The 22295-nt window shown below is 38.2% G+C and overlaps 1 protein-coding gene across 6 annotated transcripts in view; it reads right to left on the bottom strand.

Moving 5' to 3' along the window:
- unc5db (unc-5 netrin receptor Db) overlaps positions 1-22295 on the bottom strand; it is a 150524-nt gene that overhangs the window by 16485 nt on the left and 111744 nt on the right. For 2 of the 6 annotated variants that reach the window (XM_056746555.1, XM_056746550.1), the window contains exons 5-10: positions 15420-15600; positions 14187-14354; positions 10191-10355; positions 8328-8360; positions 4872-5057; positions 378-704 (exon numbers count right to left, since the gene is read on the bottom strand). In XM_056746555.1, coding sequence (XP_056602533.1) covers positions 378-704; positions 4872-5057; positions 8328-8360; positions 10191-10355; positions 14187-14354; positions 15420-15600 — 1060 coding nt within the window. The remainder of the gene's footprint in view (positions 1-377; positions 705-4871; positions 5058-8327; positions 8361-10190; positions 10356-14186; positions 14355-15419; positions 15601-22295) is intronic. The other 4 variants (XM_056746552.1, XM_056746551.1, XM_056746553.1 and 1 more) reach the window with 4 other exon arrangements.

Below are 22295 nucleotides of genomic sequence, written 5' to 3'. Positions count from 1 at the left end.
ATCTGTACTAGTGGTATGACGTCTCTTTCCTTCACTCTGTATAGTTTCAGACTCTCTGAGTTTGATGGGAGAGAAAGTGTGATTGTTAACACAAGGACTTCATAGAGAGCATGTTCATTGGATTGTCGTTGACCCTTACAAGCATCAGCTAAAGGAGAACGTCTCGCTTTAGATCAATTATTTAATGGAGAAAGACGATTTGAGAGCCAGTGTTTGCTTTAAACTGTAATTCAGATAAGAGAAATTGTGACTGCATAACAAATGGATAAAATATTTTTCTTTATCTTTTATACATATAAATTTATTTTAAAAGACAGCGTGTATTCAATATTTTACAATATTTTAGTTGAATTTATTGAATTTATTCTTTCTCTAACCTGCATTTGGAATAACCAGACGTCCACCCAGGTGCCCAAACACAGCGCTTGTCTTTAAATGAGCTATTCCAAGAGTGTGAGGTCCATTAGCGGTGACCATGTTTGGGTGAAGGGTAGCAGGTTGTCTCTCCGAGTGGGCTTTGACGTGGTACTCCGCCCGGTCTGCCACACCTAGTGAAACCATAAAGGAGCTCTGAACTTTGACCTTTTCGGGAAGAGGGTCAAAGAGTTCTTTGTCTATGGAGTCGTGGAAACAGATGGGACTGTTGTAGGTCTGGCCCACTGTTATATCGGGCTGCATGGAGGGATTGAGCAGAAGCGGATTGCCTGGGGAGATGAAAAGATAGTCGGTGATAATGAGGCTGTTTTTGTAGGATTTGTTGAAACAGGAGAAGGGAAAAGAATACGGTTAGATGAGGTCCTGAGGTGCCGACTCCGTAATACCACAAGTCAGACCATGCCCTGAATTTCAAAGCGTGCAAATAGAAGAGGATTAAATATTTAGTTTGCGGTTTAAGCTAAAATATTCATTCTGATAGAGTTTGAAAGTAAAAAAAGTCCTCTAAGAAAGGAAAAGAGTGAAAAAGTAAATGCATTAGGACAAAGTAACAGGATTATGGTGTTAGAATTAAATTGGCTGTTTACAATGTAACCACTTGAGACTAACAGCATGGTGTTTCTAAATAGGTGCAATAGTATCGAAATAGTATTAATTCAATTAATACAGTTTGAATCCAAGTCCTTACAACTAACAGTAACAAGGTCAAGAAAAAAGGATCTGTTCAATCCTCATGTCTTCACTGTGTGAATGCTTTATAACACTTCAAAGCATGAAACTACCAAAGCATCTTAGATAAAAAAAAACTAACCTAAACAGTATATGTGGTAATTATTTATATGCCGGTAAACAGGGATCACCAAAGATACTGTTGCATATTTATAGGACTTCTAAATGCACTGGTCACAGATGAAAATCTGTAGAACGTTCTCGAGTAAGATTATTGAGGTTCTGCACTGTACAATTCATTAATATATCTACTCGAGAGGAAACACACATCTGAAGTAGCCTACACCTAATTGACCTTTTTGTTTTTGAAGTTTTCGAATCTGTCGTCTCAAACAGCTCCTGGAAGGAGGTCTTTGTCCCACGCTGCTACTCTCTCACCTTTTCTAGTATGATGCAGACATACACCGTCACATGGCCCTCACGATTTATTCTGATGCCAAAGCTCCAACGTTTGAGTCACTTAGTCCTTGCTGGCCAGCTGCTGCACAGTGAGGGGTGGGAGCAGGAGGCTAATGGGCCTTTATTTTTAGGAAAATCGTTAATTACCTCAGGCAGGGCTGATCTTGTCAGGCGTTTGAGATATTTCTAGTCACCATTTTTGTGCAGGTCAAGGTTTTGTAACAGGGTTAGGATGGGGCTGTCTTTGGGATTCTAAAAATGTATGTGTGTATTTTTAACCGCTTTTCATACCACTTTTTAACTTTTGCCTCTCTATCGATATCTCTGTTTGAAATATGAAATTGCAGGCTTATTTAAAGTTTTGGTCACAGTTTATTTTAAGGTCCAATTCTCAGTATTAATAAACCATTAAATATGACTTTTGCCTCCGTAAACTACTAATTTGTTGCTTATTAATAGTTAGTAAGGTAGTTGTTGGGTTTAGGTAGGATTAGGGAAGTAGAATATGGTCATGTTGAATATGTGCTTTATAAGTACTAATAAACAGCGAATATGTTAAACATAGGCATCTAATCAGCAACTAGTTAATAGTGACAATTTCATCCCTATACTAAAGTGTTACCAATGTTTTTATTGCGTGTGTTAATGTCAAGTGAGCTAAATCTTGAGAAATTGTATCAGGCAGCTCATATTATCATTACCATTGCAAACTTAGTTAAGTAGACCAGATGTTTACCAAATTTTGACCAGCATAATGAATTTAAGAATTTAACCCCCAAAACATAACAAATTGTAGCTTTAATCTAGCACCATTGGCAAACTCATTTCATTGGAAGTAGTAAGATTTTTAGATTAAGCTTTTTTTACAACGTGATTCTGAACAGATGTGCAAAATTCAAATATGTTCTCAGGACAGATCAAAGTCAAGTTTGAGAAAAATGATGACATTTTGGAAACACTGTTCTTATAACTTTGCTAAAGCAAACATTGAAAATGATCAAACAAGAACTCATTACAACTCTTAACAAACTAGGTAGCAGGAAACTGGACCTGATTTCAGTTTCACCAGACATACACTTAAATTAAACTATATTAAATGCTTAAACTTTTGAAATGTCGCCCACAACAAATTTGTTTTTCCTCACATCTCTTAAATAGAGGGATCTGATCACCGTGGGACAGGAAATCTTTAAAACGGCAAAATCAAATGAAAGGAGACAGCAGGATGATAGCAGATAATGAAACAGGGATGTAGCTGGATACCTTGCGGGAAAGATCTGGAATTAGAGTCATGATTAAAATGACTCTGTAGTTAAGATTTTAAGTGCACGTCCTTAGACAAAAGTCTCGCACTGTTGCTCGTCAGAGAAAAAGGCAGCTGGATTACTTGAGAAAATAGCAACAGATGTCATGTAGGGAGTAGGGACAGGATAAAAGCATGTGATGTGATATACATTATGAATTACACAAAATAAATTAAAAAAAATCTAAGCCTATCAAATAATATTAAATGCATTCAAAATTCTTTCACAAAAGACGTAACTAAATGTATTTCTGCATTTTGGCATCAACTTGTGCAACGTTTAGTTTGGCAATTCTCATTCTACACCCCGTGCCATTAAATCAACATCCGGCATGCTTCCTTTCCCATTGCACAGAGTTTGCGGGCTGATGGGAATTGGGATGGCTGTTGCTGGAGAGCGTGAGGCAGGGAGAAAGTTGGCCTTTTTAAATAGGATTGATGACCTGACAGATGCGGCTCAGCTGAGCCTTGATCCCCCTCTTTCCTGTTGCGTGCAGAAGAGGGGGTGTCATCATGCCAGGCCTTGAGCACAGTAAACACAAGCTGCTAGTCGCAGCTCCGCCGCAGCCTTTCAATGTCCTGTCACTAGCAGCCAGGATTGATTACCCCGTGTGGCGATGGCTATCACTTTCTCTGACCCAGAAGTGTCAGTGTCAGTAATATGAATGCGTGAAGCGGAACCAAATGCGTGTCACGAAACCACGGACGGTCTTATCAAGAGAAGATATCGCATGGGTGACAAAAAAGCTAAATTGATGCGCAACCTAGCATGCTTTACACATTTAACTGTCAGAGGATTTGGGGGTGAGTGAAAGGCTGAGTATGTGTCAGCGTCAAAATCAAATAACAGTGTCAAATTGTGGAGTTAAAGCGTATCTTATAAAAAAATCTATGCATGTGTAGATTTTTAGTTAACAACAACAAAAATAGAAACTAAACGTGCATCATTATAATGCACGTATGATATTATAATCATATTTTTTCTGAGCACATTTTACCAAATCCAGAACATATCAATCTTAATAACTGTATATAGTAATTTATAAGGGATAAATAATGGTTAAGAAAGGCTGGTAGTGATAAATGCTTTATATTAAGGTGTGCATTTTAATTAAGCAGGGTTTCTTTTACAGCTTAAGTGAGTCAAAAAGAGAGTTAAATTACACACTATTTTCAAAAATGATTAAATGTCCATGAGAAGAATGCAATACTAATGCAATACTAGAAATTGCTAAATTCAAAGGTATAACCACGCTTAAAAATACAGCGGTCTGTAAATTTAAGTGAGTTAAAACAAAATTAATCAAAATATTTGTTGAAATACATTGAAGTACATTTGTTTTTTATGCCACAAATTGAACAAACTTGGGCAAATGCAGATGAGGTGTTGATCATCTGACACAAACTCTAATCTGATTTATTCCATGCCATCTACGATTTCACCATGGTATTTGGTAAAATTTATAGCAGATTTCATTGAGAGTAGTTGTATTGTAATACATTTTTTATAAAATATTTTTTTATTAGGGATGCACCGATATGTGCATCTTTGCTGATAACGATAACAGATCTTTCTTGAACATTGGAAGCCATCAACCATTATATTGGCAGAAACACAGAGCCTAAATATTAATATGACAATTTCTGATACTGAAAATTCTTTTTCCCCTGAAAATCATGTACCAAGCCTTCTTTACACTAATTCAAGATTCTTTAACTTTTAAACTTTTCTGGGATAATGTTTATTTAATAAACAAACTAAAGATTTCCTCCCAGAGCATCCGAGAAAGGAAAGGAAAGTTCTCAATAACCAAGTCTGACAGGTTCCAAGACAGAATGCAATCAGACAGCAGTCGGCTTCAAACAATGTGCTTTGTTCCTATAATTTACACATAAATATCTACACACTACATCAACAATGTTTTTCTGAAAGTTTTTATTTATTGTTATATAAGGTATAGTTTTTAATGTAGTTTTTAATACGATGCAATCAATGAATTCTTACCTTGTCTGGTAGTCTTGAAGTTAAAGGACTGGAAGCCCCCAGCGAGAGCAGATGAGTCAATGACATCAACTCCATACTCACTCTGACTCTTCCTGTAAAGGGTGATGGACACGATGAGAACGACCATAGCTATCACCCCCGCAGCCAGACCAGAGTACAGCGCAACATCGATCGAGCTCTCCATACCTGGGACACAGCCATAAACACACACAACTCATTTATAAAAGTCACATTATGAGCAAGGAAATAATGCATTTGCTAAACACAGTAAGGGACAGATTCATATAGTGATTCATAATATATTTCCAAGTTTTCATTAAACTTAAATTGCACAAATCATATAGGTGTCTCTGCAACATCTGTGTGCGGTGTTATTGTAATACTACAATATTGAAAATATCATAAACGTTTACTTATCATGAAATTTAAAAGTTTGAATGGATTTGATGGATTTAATAGTTTTCACAGCTCTAAACATTTTGGACACAGGGAAACAGCCGTCACACCTGATCACTGTGGTTAGACTTGCAAATCATTCTGACATCTGTGAAAACGGAACAGGTGCAATATGCACACGTTTAGCAGCATATAAAGACACGTTTGGCGCGTGAGGGCAGTTTGGGAAGTGTGAAATCCAGGGCTCTTACTACTTTAATAACTGGCAGGGTGGTGTGCCAGCACCCCACACAATCATACATCTGTTCAGCTGGCATCTACAGCACTAACCCAAGTGATCTCTGCTGTGGGAGGGTTGGGCACGCCAAATTCGCAAGATCACAAAGGACACAGAGGACATTAATCAAGCTGTGAGAGGAAGAGTATGTTTATAAATCCACAGCGCTGCATTTCAAAAAGCCTTACACGGTACATGCGGTTTTACAGGATTACATGGTTCAAGCTGGAAACGTGTTTCTGACCAGGGGGCAAAGGTGAAACAACTGCATGTCCATCATGCTACAGATCAGTTTCAATTAAAAAGCATTATAACCCAAGGAGCAAATGTAATTTAGATCAGGTGATGGCCAAACAAGGTATTTTAAAATGATGATTCAAAAGCGTCTTTATATGGTTAAAATAATACACAAGGGAGAAATGAGACATACAGTAATATACTTGATGAAGTGAGTTGATATTCAGTGATTACACATCATTGCTTTCTCTAAATATAGCACATGTTAAAATGCCAAATTCAATCCCTCTCCGTCTAATCTGAAAAGACATAATAGATTACAAGGACCACTTTGGACATCTCTGAAAGGGACAAAAAGTCAAGAGACAAGTAGTCTGAAATTGATATATTCTACAGATGTCCTTATCAACTAGAAAATCAAAGGACAATGAATTCCAATCAATTTATTTTTCTAAAGAAATTCACCAGAAAAAGCTAAATGACCTTAAGGAAATCTTTTAACCATAAACCTAATTTAACTTATTTTAATTTTAAAACTCCTTTGCTCTGACTTTATTTGCAGTGGGTGCCTAATTTTGTAAGGTCCATAGGACACATTGAATTCTTGCTAATTGATCTTGGCATCATTAAAATAATCTTTGATTCTCATTTCATTCTCTTTACAAATTACACTGGTTTAAAAAACAATAATGCTGTAGATATTGCATGATCGCATTTTTTATGTATAGATTTTGGTGTATACATTTTGAAGTATAGCTCATCTTAAAGCTGCAATCTGTAACTTTCTTTTGTTAAAAATATACAAAAAGGTTATAGTGCAAATACATAAACAATCAGTGTTCGAAGCACTCATACCCTTACTCAGATACAAAATGCTAAGATTATGATAATGATTTATAAATTGAGCTGTCAAGTACATTTATGCAGTAAATGTCAGTTTGACGTCACTTGACTTCAACCCACGAAAATCTAAGACCAGGTTTACCAGATGAAAAACGTTTTTGATAAGTTTCACATACAAAATTATCTGCATTTACACATGTTGGCTATACTAGTTCCGGGGTCATACTAGACTTGCAGGGAGTCAAATTTGTTCGGATGGTGCTGCGAAAGTAGGAGGTAGAAGGATATCCTCAATCTTTAACATTTCTGTACCGAGAGGTAACTCTGTGATATTTTTGTCTTCTGTTGGTCTCTTGCATTCACGTGACACAAGGTCAGAGTTTATGAAACTTGAACTTTGCTACGCAGCGAAATTTCTTCAGAAATTTGTTACAGATGTTACAGACTGCAGCGTTGTTATGAAGTTTTGAACTATATAATTTGGGCATGGGCGTAAATCTCATTTAACAGTAGGGGGGGGACAATACATATAAAATTTCTCAAGAGCAATTTTTGGAGGGGACACAAATAATACAGTCAAAATTGTACTTACTACGACACTAAGCGACAATATGCATTAGGTTTATAGGTTCATCATGCAGACTTGCAGTCATATTATAACTGAACTGTGAACAATAAAGGTTTTTCGATATATATATATTTTTTGTCTTTGTTGTGAAGACAGGAACGTGTACCCAAACAAACTTAAATTCTGTGTTGTACTCGTTGATGAATCGCCCGAGATTCAGTAAACTGAATGTTTATCTTATCCGCCGCGCACATACTGCACAAATAGATGCTGAGAAAACGATCCTCTCCCACTGAATGAAAGCTGTGCATCTTCTGTGGACGCTTGATATAGTGCCAACATCACAAAACTGTAACCGGTATGTTCGCGGCTGTGTGTGACACGGGACCTGAATGGCAGGATCGGTGGCTTAGTGTTGTGGTTAATGTTCACAGCATGACAGGTCGCTTAAAATATAACAATGAATGCGAAACGGCTTTGGCGTGTTAGTTGCAGTGTGTGAAGTCCTATGTAATGTTTTAATCGCTAACATAGGAGATTCATGGAAAAATACATGGGTAATCAGCATTTTTTTAAACAACTAATTTATTAATAAATCAGCATGAACTACATTAAAGAGAATCACTTCATTTAAAGTGAATAAAAAATCCTTCTTACTGGAGTTCAACAACCACTGATGAACTGAGCCGCATACCTGACTTGAATGTGTTGCGCAATGCGCAGGTGAGATTAACGTGGATAGTAGGCATTGGGCCAAACCATTGTGAGAGGCAGGGGGAACTCAACAGTTTCTAAATTTAAAACGCAATTTTTGCTTTTGTATTTTCTACTAATTACACAATTAGATTAGATAAAAATAAATATATTTATGACAATAGCGAATTTAATTGATCGAGGGGGGACAACCCTCGGATAGAGGGGGACATGTCCCCTCCGTCCCCCCCGGGATTTACTCCCATGAATTTGGGTGTGCTATCATCAGGATAATAATTTGGACATGGGATATTTCAGTTATTTCAAAGTGATAAAGTGGTTTAAACTGGAGTTCATTTTCAGAGACAACAGCTTACTTAGTTTTAATTCCCTCATCTGTATGGAAATTAAGAACTCGCATGAAATGCGAGGGAGAACTCACTCTGGGGCTTTACATCATGCATCAGCTTCCCATCTGCAGGAAGGAAAAAACAGAACGAGAGAGATGAATATTTACAGTCCAATCCCATATAACGTCTTACAAATCTGATTCACATCATGGGTAGATGTCCAACTGGAGGCTATGCCAAAATCAGCTGTGGATATTGTTGCTCAGCATTGTTGCCATCGGAAGCTACTAGCAGATAGTTTTGGATCACTTAAGCTGCAAGAAGGTTCTTTTTTCATTAAAAAGGAAAATCAGAGAGGTTTGTCATAACAACAGCTACGAGGGAAATACTGAGAAGGATAGTTCACCCAAAAATGACAATTATGCAGAAAACAAAAGAAGATATTTTGAAGAATGGAAACCGTACAGCAACAGCGACAGCCCACGTACAGACTCGAAACCATTACTCTATAAAATATCTTGAGTAAATGATGACGGAATTTTTCATTTATGGGTGAACTATCCCTTTTAGCAGACAATTATATCACTTCCATCATGTCATTTTTTATGTTGAGAATCAAGCCGGCAATGACATGACAATGACAATGCTGATGTCATTGATTGATTGATCAATTAAGCAGGGTTTGACATTAAGCATTGCAATTCACTTGTTACAAATGTTACTTTTTGTATATTTCATTTGAAGTGTCAATATAATTGTTTCTGATCCTGATTGGTCAAGTTTGCTTCTTAGTGTTTTACCTAGTGTCCACTGCAGTCACCTAAATTTGTTAATACTCTACACAATTGGTATAGAACAGGGCTGTACGATTACTTTTTGGCACATAGTACCGGTGCTACAGAGGCCAAACAGTTGTAGCACAAGTATAAAACGTCTATTCTCATCATTAAAAAAAATGAATATATATCGACTTTCTTAGAGACTTGCTCTATGCAATTTCATACTATTCATAATGTACGATTGTATTATGTGTTTTACAAATATCACAAATATTTTAACGTTGTAACCATTTTACTGAATCCATAAGGAACATCTGTTATCTTTAAAAGGATCTGTGTAATGCAGTGTAAACGAGCTCCAGCTGTGTTCTTAACTGATGCTCAAGAAAAGCTAAAATGCTGATAGAAAAAGCTATTTCACCAATAATGATCTTGACTTTTTTCCCCAAAGTAACATGAAATTATTTATACTACCTTGGATGTTTTGTTTGATGATTCAAATAAAAAGTTGTATTCTCTAAATCTTAAATATTGAGATTAAATGCCAAAAAATTAGCAGCTCCCTCAATTACATGCTACTCTTGTCACGACCAACATGGCGGCGCCGTTGACATATCGCAGCAGCTGACCAAAGCAGCGAATGCACAGTCTAGTTTTTTCTCATGTCTATGTGTTTGACTAAAGCTTCACTCAAACTATAAAATGCTCGTAAAATAAACTCTCAGAGAAACTCTGGAGATTAATTTTGTATTTAATATCCTCATACAGTGCAGACGCAGACAAATCCTCGCCAATCACTCGTGTAGTCTGTTAATCTGTGCACCTCATTCACTCAATCACGCAGAACATTCAGATGACATATTTAAATAACAGGATTCCGCGTCAGCATCTAGTTATGGACTCAATGCGGTGCGCCATTGATTATTGTCACACACAAACAAGCACAACGACGGCAAATGCAGCTTTGTCTAATCTAATGCACCTATTCTTTTTATTCTTAGCACAGACCGATTTTTTCGTAGCACTGTTATTTTTTTTCAAAGATACTTGTCCGGTCGGGAAAGTAAAATTCTCTCTCACTTGGCCATGCATAACATTAACCTGTCCCGGACAAACGGACAAGCGTTAATGTCAATCCCTGAATTAAGGTATCATTCTGCATTAGCACATACTCACTTTGTGAACACAGTCCTCCTGTGCAGTTCGCTGTGCTCTGAGTGTCTCCTTCACACATCTTGCCTCTGTGTCGGGGTGGCGGCACATTACACTCCCTCCATCGCTGCCTCTCACATTGGGCGTTACACAGCGTCCACTCGACCCACTCCTCCCAGACTCCATCCACTGCAGAGAACACCACAGGGTTGCCATTAAAAAAAGACCAGCTGTTCTGAGCATTATCCACAATTCACAAGAGAACTTGAGATTTCTGGAGACTTCATTAAAAGTCTTTTAAAGGGATTAATTGTATGAAATGGTGCCGTTTTTATAACTCGCTGGAAGATTACATAAGTCATTCTTCAGAAAAGTTTCTCAGGACACTTTTTGCCCTGTGAATAAATGTTCCCAAAACATTTTTCACACTTTGACTAGTTTAATTAACTTCTTCACAAGGGTATATGTAGTGTATATGTATATGCAATCTACGATTTTTTCTGTAGTACATGTACATAAATTATTGAAACATGTTATCCTTCTAAAGTGTTAAGAATGTTTCCAGCATTTCCATCAGACACCCTTTACAGTGTTTGACTGCATTGTTCTAAATGCACACAATTAATTCACATTTTCCCACTTTATATAGACATAACATCGGCTTGACTGGAAATGGTGCACAAAAATAACACCAAGACTTACTTTTGTCTCCTTGGTAATCAATTATATGAACTTGATACCATATCAAACCATATCAGGTTCGCAGTGTTGAGGAGTAAATAGTTACATGTAAAGGCGTTACGTAATTTAATTACAAAATAAAAGTAACTGTATTTCATTAATTACGATGCTATTTTGATGCTTTCGTTCTTGTTTGAAGGCTTCAATGCCGAACCTGAGGAAGCATCCGCAGGTCAATAACTTAACATTTCTTTATTTAATAAAAGCACACAGTTTTGTCGAAATCCACTAAAAAGGTCCTATCGTCATTAAATAATGTAGAATTGGAAAAGCCAGTGACTAATCCCACCTGCTACATTATCCTAATGTAGACGTATTTTTGCACTATATTGCCATGTTCATGTCTTGTAGTTTGTTTAACGATGTTCATCTCCATTCATAACAAATTCTGCGGTTTTCGATTGACAACTATAAACACTAAACATACCCAGGTGGAATGTGCAGTCGCATTACACCTGTGCCCGTAGACAGCTGCCACCTGGAGGGGTCGACCAGGGCTCCATTCCAAGGCTTATAAGCGATCTTCAACACTCATGTCGTAAGCTTACAATGCTGCGGGTCAAGCAGCTTCCGTTCTCCATGCTATGACAGATCTTCAGGTCTTTCAGGCCAAGGCTTTGAAAGACCTGGATGATGGGAAGTCCAACCCCGCTCGCATGCATGAGCTGCACACCGCCACTGACCTTGCACTCCGAGCGACAAAGGTCACGGCGTAAGTCTCTGCGGCAACACGACCTGGTCATCAGGTTCCTTATAGGTTAGGAGGATGAATCCACCTCAACCACGCTCGGTACCCTCATGGGACCATAATGTGGTCCTACAGGGCCTTGGAATGGCCCCTTTCAAGCCCCTGAGAGATGCCAATCCTTCTAACCTTGTGATGAAGACAGCACTCCTGGTGGCGCTCGCCTCCATCAAGAGGGTAGGGGACCTCCAGGCATTCTCCCTGTCCCACAAGTGCCTAGAGTTGGGGCCGGCTGATTCTTACGAGATCCTGAGACCCAGGCAAGGCTATGTGCTCAAGGTTCCCACCACTACCTTTCGGGACCAAGTGATGAGCCTGCAGGCGCTCCCCCTGGGGAGGAAGACCCAGCCTCTACAGTGTTGTGTCTATTTTGCGCCCTGCGCCTCTACTTGGACCGCAAACAGAGCTTCAGGAGCTCTGAGCAACTCTTTGTATGTTTTGGGGGACATCACAAGGGTAGGGCTGTCTCAAAACTGAGCCTGGAGCACGGATCATGAATGCCATTACTCGGAGTATGGAATCGGCACAGGGCACCTCTCTGGCAGATATTTGTAGTGCTGCGGGTTGGGCCACGGCCATTACCTTCACAAGATTTTCCGCCGCAGGGTGAAGTATAGGTATTCCATTCCATTCCAAGCATTGGCAATATGGGTAGCAGACCAGGCTGGTAGTGGTAGAGTCACCCTTATTCAGGTGGACCCCTATACTTGGATTTGTTGCACCAAATACGTAGCGAGTCCCCTGCAGGGTCGTCCAGTATGTTGACTTCCTCACTCTTGGTTTCTCTGTCGGCAAACCTGTGACCCCGCCCCCGGTGGCTCAACCCACCTACTCCTGCTTGTGCATTATATCCCATCTAGTTCTCCCCATTGGTGAGTCCATGCTGGTGTCTCCACATGTAACCTCCCCTTGTGGTAGGATGTGGCCTCAGTAGCACACTTTCTCAGTAGAGAGAGCAGTGCTTCCCTGTGTTCCCTTACGGTACCGGGCAACCTTTTCACAAAACAGAGAAACAACGCTACCGCCCGACACTTGTGACTCGCTAGTGATGCGGCTCAGCTCTGTGGCGTATCGTATAGGAGCCCACTCTGTCTCTCGAAACAATGTCGAGAGACCGACTGAAAGGGGATGCCTCGGTTACGACACTAACCTTTGTTTCCTGATGGAGGGAACGAGACGTTGTGTGTTCCTGCAACAACGCTTCGCCAGCCCGCTACAGTGACCAGGAGATGTCTCCGGTTCCTCAGCCCAAAAAGATGAATGAATGGACCCTGCCATTTTCTTTTATACCCGTGTGCACGGGGCAGAGACTGGCATGCGGATGCCATTCGCAAAGTTCATTGTCATTTTAAATTCCTCTCCGAGATGATAGGTTCTTAAGATCAAACCCCAGTCTGTATCTCAACACAACGTCTTGTTCCCTCCATCAGGGAACAAAGGCTACAGTTGTAACCGAGACGATATAGTTCCCCCAAAATGTTTATACAAACATTGTACAAATAAACCTTTTTTGGATTTTATAAATAAATAACAACAAATCAATATTTTGTGGATTTTCACAAAGCCTCTGTTTAAATTAGTGTGTTTTTTTACCTTTTGAACACAAAATAAGACGTTTTGAAGAATGTAGGACAGCAAACAGTTCAGGGGCACTTTTGACTATCATTGTGTATTTTCCTACTACGGTAGTCAATGGGGGGCAAAATCTGCCTGGTTATAAGTATTCTTACAAATAGATTTCCGAGTATATCAGAACAAAGAAATGTATACAAATTTGGAACAACTCAAGGTTAGTAAACGATGACAGAATTTTCAATTTTGTGTGAAGTATCCCTTTAACTGTAAACATTTGAGCAATGTATTATTAAATTAAAATATTTAAATCAAGTTGTTTATTAATTCTAAATAATTAACAGAGCTCTCTAAAAGTAAAGAGGACAACAGGTAAATGCATTATCTGTTCATTTCTTACTACAAATATATTTTTCAGAGCTTTTGTAATTGCCATCAAATATAGAGGTTGCACATTCAAAAAAATGATTTAATCCCTAATTGTTTAATTTGTTGTCTTAATTGTCCTCACACATGACACTATATACTAAACTGTGTACACAGTAGTGACAATTACACTAATTTCACATTTGTGCTTCAGTTATGGTTTCCCATTAAAACCACATTTTCGAGATTACCATGTACTTTATTATCATTATTATTATGATGAAATGGAGAGAATGGAGTTGTGTTTCAAACACTACTTTAAGGAGAGTTCACTAATATAATAGCTCAACATTAATAAACTAATATAATTATGACAGAAAATGTATTCCTTCATAGTTCTAGAAGATTAAGATCATGTACAAACATGAGGAATAATTCACTTATTGTAAGTTTTAAAGAAAAAATTGTAAACTCCACTCCCCAATCTATAAGGAATGTCAAACACGGCTATTGAAAACTAAAGACAATATTGTGAGATTAGATGCTGCAAAACGGCCACAAAGCAGGAATATACTGAAGTTCACAAAGAGTCTGACCTGGGCAGAGGGCATTGCAACTGATCTTTTGCACAGACATGCCCTCACAGAACGCTCCTCCGTTCAGAGGGGCCGGGTTAGTACAGGTGCGAGAACGTTTTTGAACTCCTCTTCCACAGTTCACGCTGCACGGAGACCATTCAGTCCACAAAGACCAACCACCATTTACTGCAGTGAGGAAGAGAGAGAGAGATCTGCTGAATAAGACAACACTTTAAAAGGACAAGACAACCTTTCTCTGACCCTGCCAGAAGAACTACGAAGCTAAGTATGTCTTCTCTTGCATCTGAGCCAGCTGGACTTTTAGTATGTCTGAGTTTGAGTCTTAGCTGTAGAATCGATAGCATTGCCAACATCTATTTTAATAAAAGAAGTGATGGTGCTTCTCTGCTCTTTCTCCTCCAGTATATCTGCCATGCACTGCCAGGACAAGATTAACAGTACTGACACCAGCAAACTTCTTTTCCTTATTCTCCTGCATCCTCTGTCCTGCCCACCTCCTGCCTCCACCTGTCTGACTGCTCATGACACTTTCTCAACTAACAAGGAAACAACCAGCAACAAGTTCTCAGCTTTTGACACTTATAAACAGACACAAGCACACAACACAACTATTTCTCTCCTCTCCTCAAAACTTCACTCCAATTGCCCTACTACAATCTGACCCCCTTCTCCTTTCATCTTCTACAAGCCACGTCTCAGATGTGTTTATGATTTTAGTAAGAACATACATCACCACTGGCATCTTTCCAGCAGGAAACTGACCAAAAAAACAACAGCTAACCTTGTAAAACACTAGAAACCTACATGCCTGTCTTTCCGTCCGAAGCTGCTTTCTTTTACATAGCAAGCATGTGGACACCTTTAAATCAAACGTTTCGGTTTTGCCTAATAATTGGCATTACCTGCCTTACATTTCAACTGAATCATCATTCTCCTATCAACCTTTCCAAACCTAGGCATCATTGGTACTATTCTTTTTATAAAATTCATCTCATGGGCACAGCCCTGAAGGTTTCATGGAAGGGATATATGTAGTGTATATGTAATATGAGAGTCACAATTATATTACTGCCTCAAGGGGGTATACAACTTAATGATTTAGTAGATGCAGAATACAATATTAAATTACTTTTCAGCTCTGTTACAAGCAGAGAGCCTTTTTGTAATATTCAGCAAAAGAGCATTTACAAAAAAAAAGTAAATTTAAAATAAAAAACGTTTTCACCATACCGAACACAACTACAGTAGCTGTAGCGCTGCGTCTTTTCGCGACTATGTTGCTGGCCAGGCAGGTGTAGTTGGCGGAGTCAGAGAGCCGGGCTTCATTGATAATCAGATTGTGGTCTGCACGTGTGTCAATGTTATCGTCTCTAAGAGAGCTGACCAGCTCCTCGTTTTTCAACCACTCCACCTGAGAGAAAGAGAAACAAAACTGTAAAAAAATAATTTTCCAGTAATTACCAATACATTTTCCTTCATTTTATGGACATTCCCGTTAATAATAAAATACAATTTAATGCAGTGCAAAATGTAAAATACAGGTAAAACAACTGTAAAAATGAATAATAAAATTAAAATTATCATATTAATACAGTATATTGTGCCCTAAGCTATAGATATTTTTAATGGAGTTAAGTGTAAGCCAAAGCTGCAATAGATAAAACTACACTCTATAAAATTGCATATACCAGACAGCATTAGGTTTGGAACAACTGAGTTTGAAAAGGAAAAAAATTATCTGGTCAAGGTTTTTTATAATTATGACTCAACATGACACACTCTGTAAAAAAAAATGAACAGTTAAGCATGTGATCAGCGTTTTAGAGAGAATGCGGGTTATTCTTTGATCTGTAGTAGCTGCAATGCTGTCCTCTCCCTCCAGCACTCATCACAGCACTTCAAGCTCTGGTGTATTTTCATCATTTCTGAGAATTACATTACTGTGGTTTTTGTAGTTCATAATATGCTTCAATTATCTTGAGCTGAAGACCAGTTTAGATGCACCATGAGAATAGTAAATTGATGTCCTTATGATGTTGTTGTATTAAGCTGTACAAAAGACAATAAATATGGTGTGTAATGGTTGGTGGTGCACTTACCAACATTCAGCTCGAAGTGGAGCTATCATGCTATGTCATGCATTATGACTTCTTTACACTGTTAAACGTGGCGTCTTCTCATGCTTAACAAGGTCAACTTGTAAAAATACGAGTTGGACGTATGACATAGTATTTCTGTACTTGATACAGTCCCCTACCACTCCAGATAGTTTAGAACGTTTTTCTAATTCTGGATCCCTGTGTCGTCAAAGCGATCCTATTCCTTTTATTGGCCAAAAGGACGGCAAGGCAAAAGACCCTCCCATGAGCCAACCGACGAGCGAGACCCGACTACCTTCAAGGTTATCTAAGCTGTGTAACCGGCTGTCGCCGGGAACAATGACTCAAGGAAACAAATGAAAGGTGCGAAAAGTTTAATATACAAAGGGTGGTAACAGGAACAAAAACGTGAATCCAAAAAGGGTGAGTCCCCGTCCATCCATCCATCCATCCATCCATCCATGGACCAAGGGCACAAATCCAACACAGTTACATTAATACCAGACAAATAACTGAACCCACAGGAGAATTTAAATAGAACAGATAACAAGGTGAAAACAGGTGATGGGGATGAAATAATGAGGAACTGGTGAAAACAGTCAATAATGAGGGAGCGTGGGAAAAGTAAAGTCGTTGGGCAAAAACGGGGGAAACGAGTCTAGGGACAAACAGGAATGTCTCACGCTGCATAAAGATGGGCTGCACAGCGCTATGCTGTATTTCAATCCCATTCTCCCAACTAGTCCCACCTCTAGCAGTTCGTATTTTAGCGGAAATAATCGTACAGCTGTATCTGTCTTTCATAAATATGATCAAACTTAATACTCCTTGAAGATACGACGTATGCAATAATACTGTAAAGGCACTCAAGATTAATATGAGATTGGCAGACACTGCCTGTGATACGAGATCTTTAAATTAACTAAATTAAATATATTCGGGTGTAAGAAAGGATAAGCTTGTTAAAAGGAAATAATTTAGCTGGACAATGCTGAAAAACATTATATAGCCTATACAATCTTAATAATTTTTTGAAATGTCTTTTGAAAGTCACTATAATATAAACTACTACAAATAATGCTTGTAACCAAACAGTTCTTGGCCACTATTGACTATCATAGTAGGAAATTGCTTTATCAATTTCTTTGTTCTGTTGAACACAGAAGAATATATTTTGAAGAATGTAGGGTATCAAACAGTTCTTAACTACCATTGTTATTTGTCCTAGTAGTCAAGGGTGGCTAAGAACTATTTGGTTACAAGCATTCTTCAAAATATCTTTCTCTGTGTTCATCAGAACAAAGAAATGTACACAGATTTAGAACAACTTGAGGGTGAGTAAATGAAGACAATTTTTTTTTGGTGAATTTGTCCCTTTAACCCCCAAAGAACATCTCTTCTCTAAATGATGACATTGGCAAGGCTTTAAGTTGAATTGAATTAAGCCCTCCCCACACTTTTCTCTTTCAAGAATTTCTTTCTCACTCGTGTGTTCTCAAGTCCTATTTTCCACCCATCTCTCGTTCTCTTTCCCCAACCTTTCCACTTAATTCAGGTGCCCACACACTGCATACAGGCATGTGCTATATTCTCAATACTGCCAGAGATTATAGCTACCAAAGCAAATTTTCCAAAAACTTCACATGTTTTGCCGTTGAAGAGCACTCTTGTATTTACTTAAGGTCTCTAAAACTCAAGACTTAAAATAGGCAATTAGCTCACAGTGGAGGCAGCCGGCCTCTCTGAGACATGTAGACATTCCTGAACATCACTTCTTCACCAAACCTTTGAAAAAGTGCAAAAAAGACATGAAGGAACATAGAAAATAAAGAGAAAGAATGAGAGAGAGAGAGTAAAAAAGAGGAGCTATGGGAGAAAAGAAACAATTCTGGGGACAAATAAAAAAGAAAGCAAATGTATGTGTGGCAGAAGATGTGAGAAATGAACGGCCTAATTGGCACATTTGTTTCATTTATTGCGCAGCTAACAGTGCCAGGGCTAACGGAGGGGTTTCCACAGCCTCAGGAGAATCCAGCCATTTCATTAACGCTTTCGTCCTGCTCATTTAAGGCCCTGTTGACAGGTAAAGATCAAACCTAGCTTTTATCACAAGAACAAGGAATCCTCTATCACCAGGAAACACCACAGGAGATCAGAAATGACGTTTAAAAAAAGGTTTTATTTTTTGCGGGTGTACAAGTGTGAAGTTTGCTTGTGAGGCTGAGGAAAGTACATGAGATTTGAACAGGGTGTTTACCAAGGCTAAACAGTTATGATAGATGGTCCTCAGGGAGCTGAAATATAATGTAATGCTTCCATCAAGGCCACTTTCAAAACACACATCAAATAAAAATTTAAATTGGTTGTTTAATAAGTTTAAAGTTTTCTAAGACTTTCTTCTTCAGCTGTACAGCAATCAAATGCACTTTTCTAGAGAACTCCCTATTCAGTAATTAATGGGCCCATGTTACTTTGCAACATGAAGTCTGAATGATTTTTCTATTGTCACTATAGAACCGTTTATAAAATTGAATAGGATCCATATCGGGTTGACTTTTTCATTTAAATACTCCCAATGCCCCTAAAGTAGCTGAATTATTGTGGTTTATTTATGGCAGCAGCATCTTGCTCGGGGACCCCTGCAAGAACTTGGCAAGGAGGACTTACTCTTAACTTGACAATAACAGAAAATGAGCTTGGGCGGTGTGGGCAAAATGGAGTGCCTGCTTTTGTTGAAAATAATCCAATTTTTAAAGTAATTGAAGAAGTGCCAAGTGCTCAGGGTTAGCAAACCGCTATAATGTAACAGTGATTGCTATTACACTCAAATACTCAACTGCAGATATCCCATGGCAGTGGAAACATGAGTCTGACTCTGACCCTGAACCCATCTCAACATCTTAGCACAGGCAATAAGAATCCTTATTAATATTGTCATGTTTTAATAAGACAGCAGCTTGCATTAAGCTTATTCATACTTCTCTAATTGCAGATTTTGGCAGCCACTCAGCGGGAAAGTTTTAAATATTTTAGGACAATCTTTTAATAACGAATTTTGTGGTAATCCTGTTACGGATCACAGGACCTGCTTTTAACCATTTGCATTCATCCGAAGCAATTTGCATTTTAGACATTTTAAGAACAAAACCAGTGCATTTTTAAATACATTGTGTAAATGTTTACAAATGAGGCAACAAAACTGACATATATCATGAAATGTGTGGTTATAAGCTTTAGCCGACCAATCAATCAAACCGACCAATCAAGTTACATGTTACCAACAGTGTTGGAAATGATAAACAAACCCTGTTTCTATTATTTTTGAACCGTATGGAAATCCAGCAATAATCCACAGATGGGGATTTGCATCATACAATTGTATTTTATTTCTAATATGAATATTAAAAGCCACCTTTACTTGCTTGTTGGAGGTATAAAGCATTGTTCTTCTGAAACCTTGTTTCTCCATAATTCACCATTTTTATTTTTTGTCATCAATCATTATAATTAGTCGCTCTCTATGTTTGTCACTGGATTTTGCAAATATTTAATCAATAAAATGTATTGTAAAGTGATTTAAAGTCAAGCACAGTGTTTTTCCATTTCCTTAAAAATCAGCTAATTTGGGCATACAAGGTTTCAGAAGGCCAGAGACGATATCTTAAATTGAATATACGGTATTCAGTTCATAAATATCAACATTATGAAAAACAGCTATACAGTTCATTTCTAGTTAGCCCTTTCCTCCTGTCTTCAGTTAGCTACTACCAGTTTCTTTCTTAAAGCCTAAAAGTCCACAAGCTTCTTAAAGCCTGAAATCTGACTACAGTATCATCTTTGGAATTTTATGTACCAGGGTCAATGAAAGGCCAGAGAAGGTTCAGGTAGTGTAATCTTCATATTAATGTATGAAATCCTACCTCATAAACCCATGTTCTGTATGCCAACGGCATGCATATGCCTCGCAATAGCAAGCAATTTAGCGGAATCATATACTGGTCACAAAAGCCCCTTTAACCTTTTTCTCTGATAAGAAAGGGGAAAACATTGTAGGTCAGGATTTATCTGTCCATCAGTCGAACTGAAGCGAACCCTGCCATCCAAGTCATCTCAGATATATTAATCCTTGAGGTCTCATTCCGTAAATTAATTCCATTCGCACAGACTCGTGTTTCCCTGGTTTTCTCATTCAACTCAATTTCCAAAGTCAAAATTCCAATTTATTTTCAATTCCAGAGATTTGATATCCCTTAATACGATCCGAATTGGAAATTGAAGAAATGATCCCGAATTTAAAACAAACACAAGGAAAGGATTCTGGCAAACGCATTCAGATTGAGGAGGGCTGTGTTAACACTCATATTATGAGCTCGGCCAACAAAGAGTTTAATACAGAGGGATAGGCAACTTCAAACAAAAAAGACAGGGTTGGCCGTCTCATAGTCTTCTCTCCTGAACACACAGCCACATTAGCATTCCTCCCAGATCAGCCTTATCACAGCTAAACACATAGATAGGAAACACCACCCGGCTCAGACAGGCCTGTAATTGGCTTGTTAGATCATGAAAATCATCATTCTCTCCAGTGGCGTCTGGAACAAGACAGAAACTAAACAGAAGGACAGAGACTTTGTTTAAAAATACAGTGACTTTTTGAACGAATATGGTCTGGAGGCATATACAAAGTAATTTCCATATAAAAGTAAACGTTTTATTGCAATCAATTAATTGGTTATCTAACATTTTATTTATAAAACATATTTCTGTCGAACGGTTGACATATAAGAGTACAGAGCAACAGTATAATATTATTATAGATTGCAAAGAATGAATCTGAAGACAATTATTTGCTTAAATCTCTGACTTTGGATTTTATGTTTTGGCACAGGTTAAGTCTCTGCACATCTATAGTAAGAAGACTTTAAGTCATTTGAGATCTAAAGCAAAAATATTTGTTTCTCTCTTTTTCTCAAAGCACTCAATGTCAGTAGACAGGAAAAGAACAGAGTAAAAGCGCTTCTTTTGAAATCCAATTTAAATTGAAAGGAGGTATTTTGATAATATGTAGCCTGTTTCTGTAAACCGACTTAATGATTCAACATCAAAGTTGGCAAATGCGACACAAAATCATCACAAAGTTTTCAAGGAAATTATCTCTTGCCAAATCGCTTCCTTCTCCTCAGCAGTCCAACCTTAGTGTGTATAATCTCAATAAAGAGAATTTAATGATAACACAGTCTAGACAAACTATATGCAGTAGTGCTTGAATGGCTCTCTGGGGAAACTTGTAGCAGTTTAGGTGTGAAAGAGGATTTTTTCTCTCTTTGTAAAAGGTCATTTCAGTATTTTTGTATTAGAGCTGCAATTTTCAGAAGTGCCAGAAGACCCCCTGCGTAGAAACAGCTTCCTTCCATGTCACAGCTTTATTCACAGCTGAGATTTACACGACACATAAACACTGCTACCATTTAAAAGAAAAAAGACCCGTATAAAAGTTTGTAATCGAACGTGATGGCCACGACCACAGATGAAGGTAACTCCAAAATGAAAACGCTTTTATGATAATGACACAAATGAACAAGGTGGTAGTACATGCAATTGTTACATTTACATTCCAGACGAGACAAACAATACAAGAACACAGTGAATATACTATATACAAAGTACGGGTGATGAGGAAATAGCTGCCAGGGGCTGTGATTACAGTCAAGGGACCAGTGAGGGAGTTTGGATGAAAAAGGGAAACTTAGTCCATGTGGAAAAATAGGCAATGAAGGACACGAAAGACAGACAGGGGCAGACAGAACCGTGACAAAGCTACATTTCACCTATTTTGTGATTATCTGCTTACACTTAACGTATGTTGTATCAACCCTGTATTTTAGCCTTTCATATCAGAACCATTGTAAAGTATCATTTAGTGAGAATAATTACTTTTCTGGTTATAAAAACATAAATCTGCTTCATTTTCAAATTCCAGTTATAGACAGTGTTGGGGAAAGTTACT

Source organism: Triplophysa dalaica, chromosome 4 (genome assembly GCF_015846415.1).
Source record: "Triplophysa dalaica isolate WHDGS20190420 chromosome 4, ASM1584641v1, whole genome shotgun sequence".
NCBI lineage: Eukaryota > Metazoa > Chordata > Actinopteri > Cypriniformes > Nemacheilidae > Triplophysa > Triplophysa dalaica.
Note: the sequence above shows the minus strand (reverse complement) of the source record. Positions and strands in the feature narration are given on the sequence as shown.